Below are 4028 nucleotides of genomic sequence, written 5' to 3'. Positions count from 1 at the left end.
AGTCGCAGCTATAATGCAATAAAGTGATTAACATACCATGAATTCTGGTTCATGAACAGTAGGTTATTTTAATTTTTTGAATGCACCTATTTACAAGAAGGGGACCGACAGTTAATTCTCCATAGTTGTGGCTTACTGGGGTTAATAGTCTTTTGTCAAACCGTGTAAAATGTCACATCTATGATACAGTATTTATATTTGGCAGGTTTAGTTTGTATATGGCTTATGGAGGTCACTGACACATTTTTCACCCATAGCCCACATTGCTGCCTGGCTATGAGGGTGAGGCCAGAACACAAACCACGCCTCGTCACATTGCCCCGCCCCTGCTTATGAATGCGGACACTTGTGATTGGGCGGCGGCGCATTGCTTTGAAATCCCTCCCATCACGTCGTTAGTATGTGGAAGAAGTGAGGTACTGTGAGAGAGACTGCTGCAGAGGGACAGAGATACATACGCAGGAGGACCGTCACACACACACACACCAACCTCTGCGTGGATATTCCTTCTACTTCGTATTTTGATGAGCAGTGACTACCTATGGTGTTTTGTTTTTCTCTTTTCTTGCTCCATTCTTTCTTTTTCAACACTGGATGACGGGATATTTAGGAATAATTAGCGGGTGATATTGAAGAACCCGATAGACGATGACATTTGGGCAATTTGTTCCTCTTTAGAGACAGCTTGGGTCCGACGCGGAGGACGTGCACTGCGCAGCTACATGTCCTTCCGGATTACGGCACTCCCGTCTATTTAATGTACCATCATGAAACGTGCTGGTAAATAATTTTCAACCCTGCGTCCACTCGTTACATGCAGTCATCCCTCTTCGAGCCTCGATCCAGATGAGAGATTCCCCCGGTGGACCTGAACCGCTTTTACGCAGACAGTCCCCGGAGCGCAGCGTCGCCGACGCCAGCGGTGATCATCACCGGAGAGGAGCGGAGAGACCGTCCGTTTCCATACCCACTTCTTGTCCTCCAACGGATCCCTTGCGTCAGGCTAAAAGGCTTCCTATCCAGATCGTAAAAATGTTGACGGCGCACGGCGGACACTTGCTGCACCCGGAGTATCTCCAGCCCCTCACATCCGCGCCAGTCAGCATTGAAGTAAGTTAATAAAAATAAATTATATTTACTCCAAGAACTGTTGGTATCATCTGATGTCGCTTTTCTTTCTTATATTAATCAGATAATATAATTCCATGGTGTAGTTTGAGTGTTACTCTTGACAAATTTGCCAGCATATGCGCCATTTTACGCACAGCGTTTTGTTGGCCAGCACCAGAGTTCCGAATGTAAATTACTGCAGATAATAAACCGTTTTTAAAGTAATATTACCTGTTCATTTGACCGATATATTATAATGACATTTTTTCTTTCGAAATGTTTTCTTTTTTCCTTTTTTTTTTTTTTCTTTCTGTTTTTCTTAACTTGGCACCCTTGACATTCTTTGTTATATATACTTAGTACACGGTTTGGCCATATATAATAAGAATACAATTTTGATGATTGCATATTTTAATTACAATAGAGTTTCTATGTCTTAAGATGCTTTAATTAAATCAAAGTATAAACAAACAGTTTGTTCACCGCCTTGCTCTCTTTTTTTCCTTCTCAGCTTGATGCCAAGAAGAGTCCTTTGGCTCTGCTGGCCCAGACCTGCTCTCAAATTGGCAAACCAGATCCCCCCTCCTCTTCCAAGCTGGCCTCCCTCTCCTCAGGCAGTCTGGGAGACAAGGAATCATCAAGCCGATCCTCCAAGTCTGGAGAGAAGCACCAGTCCCTGGAAGACAAGTCCAGCTTCAAGCCTTACTCCAAGTCATCAGGCGACTGTCGTAAAGACGTTCTGGGGACAAAGGGGACTTCAGATAAAGCAGCTTTCAGGGTGCCAAATGGAAGCTCCAGCAGTGTCACTGCTTCATGTCCATCCTTTCCTCCCCATTCCCAGTCACCCAGCTCCAGCCCTCCTCCCCTGCACACTCAGAGCCAGACCCACAGACAAAGCCATTCCCCCTCCACGCAGCCCCCGTCACACTCCCAGGCCTCGCACATGGACAGCAAAACTGGGAGCTCAGAGCAGTCCAGCTCGGACAGTAATAACAACAGCGCTGGCAAAAAAGACTCAGATGCAGCTAAGTCAGGGATGGATGGGGCTCAGTTAGCCAACTCCAGCCACATACGGGCCAGTGCCAACTCCAGCAATGCCAGCTCTGCCAGCAGCCCGCGGCCAGAGAGCAAAGCCGACTCACAGGTCTCCTCACAGCCTGGCTTGGGCTCCGGGCACATCGCCCCCGTCTCCCCTTTTAAACCAGGACATTCAGTCTTCCCTTTGCCTCCCGCTACCATGGGCTACCACGGCTCCATAGTGGGGGCCTACGCTGGCTACCCCTCCCAGTTTGTTCCCGGATTGGATCACACCAAGTCTGGTTTGGGGTTAGGACTTCCTGGGAAGCACCCCAGTTCCAGCCCGCTCTCTGGAGCCTCACCTCCATCCCTGATGCAGGGCTTATGTCGGGACCCGTATTGTCTGACTTATCACAATGCACCCCACCTAGGAGGAAGTAACTGCTCCACCTGCGTCCACGATCCCTCCAGCCTCAAGTCTGGTTACCCTATGGTTTACCCCTCCCACCACCTCCATTCCCTGCACCCCAGCTCCTTGTCTACCAACACCGCCCCCACCCTGTCCCACCCCCTCTACACCTACGGTTTCATGCTCCCCAACGAACCGCAGCCTCACGCCTGTAACTGGGTGTCTGTCGGAGGTCCCTGTGACAAGCGGTTCGCCACGTCAGAGGAGCTACTAGCCCACTTACGTACCCACACAGCCCTGCATGGGATGGTGGACAGCAAGCTGTTGTCGGCCTACCCCTCATCGGTTTCATCGACAGCCTCTTGTCACCTCCACCTGCCTCCACACAGCAGCGCAGGTACCCTGCCCAGCTCCTTCTCCCTCAGAGGCTCTCCTGGTTTGAGCCTGGCTCGCTACCACCCCTACAGCAAATCCCACCTGCAAGGAGCACCAGGATTTCCTATGACCAACCTCCCCTCCTCGGCTTATTACTCCCCCTATGCACTCTACAGTCAGAGACTGGGCTCGGCCTCAGCCCTTGGATACCAGTGATATCAGAAATAGTGTTGGCGCTCCCACAGACTGCAGGCACCAGCTTGGACTCTCCAGAGCGTCCCCGAAGATGGATTCCTGAGATCGGGGTCATCACCAATACAGGGCATCATGCCTGATGGCCTGCCTGCCAGGAATAACACCTGTTAGCCCCAGGATTGTGACTGGCGCTCCGAAGGCACAAGACCCCGTGATGGATTGTCTGTAGAACCAACAGACTTTAGTGATGGCAGAGCTTGAAAATAATGGAATTGTGGGATTATTACAACAGTCTTGATTTTGGTTTTTATTTAGTTTTTCTCTAAATCTGTCTCCCAGAACTGAAAGTCTGTATTTATTTTTCACTCAAGCGCTTGGTATTCAACTCTGAGGTGGGGGGGGGGGGGGGGGTTTGCTGTCCGAATAAATTGTTCTGAAATATTCTAACTGAAAGAGAATGATATAAGTATAGTACCATTCTGCCTATCATACACTCTAAAAATAAAAACCTTGCACCACGATGAAGATGGACTGTGAAGCTTTATTCTGGGGACCTCTTTTCATCTTCTATCCTCTCTTGTGTTGGTATTTTTTTCTGCATCTTATTCAGACTCTGGAGAATTTGCATGTCCATGAGAATTACCTTGAACAATGCCATTATTTTTATTTGTAAATATGCAAAGATGTAATATTTTTTCAAGCTTACTTGGCAGCAAGTTGGGGTCACAGACGCAAATGGTACAAAGATTAGAAAAGATGACATAAATAAAAACAATTAATGGTGGCTGTGCTATCCAACCAACAGGAAAAGGTCTTATTTTGTTAAATAAATGATACATGATTGCATTTCACCTTGTTTTCTTCCTTATTGTTTGCTTTAAATAGTACCATGAAGTAGCTTTTTTTGTCAAAGCGGGAGAGG

The 4028-nt window shown here is 47.9% G+C and overlaps 1 protein-coding gene across 1 annotated transcript; it reads left to right on the top strand.

Moving 5' to 3' along the window:
- Nucleotides 1–312: 312 nt before the first annotated feature.
- Nucleotides 313–3493, top strand: znf703 (zinc finger protein 703). The gene is made up of 2 exons (XM_076104547.1): nucleotides 313–1110; nucleotides 1622–3493. The coding sequence occupies exons 1-2, from the start codon at nucleotides 847–849 to the stop codon at nucleotides 3125–3127; spliced, it is 1770 nt and encodes a 589-aa protein (XP_075960662.1). The 5' UTR covers nucleotides 313–846; the 3' UTR covers nucleotides 3128–3493.
- Nucleotides 3494–4028: the final 535 nt, after the last annotated feature.

This window comes from Anarhichas minor, unplaced genomic scaffold (assembly GCF_050575085.1).
Source record: "Anarhichas minor isolate MPS153535 unplaced genomic scaffold, ASM5057508v1 ptg000030l, whole genome shotgun sequence".
NCBI classification, from domain to species: Eukaryota; Metazoa; Chordata; class Actinopteri; order Perciformes; family Anarhichadidae; genus Anarhichas; species Anarhichas minor.
This window is presented reverse-complemented; position numbering and strand designations above follow the sequence as displayed.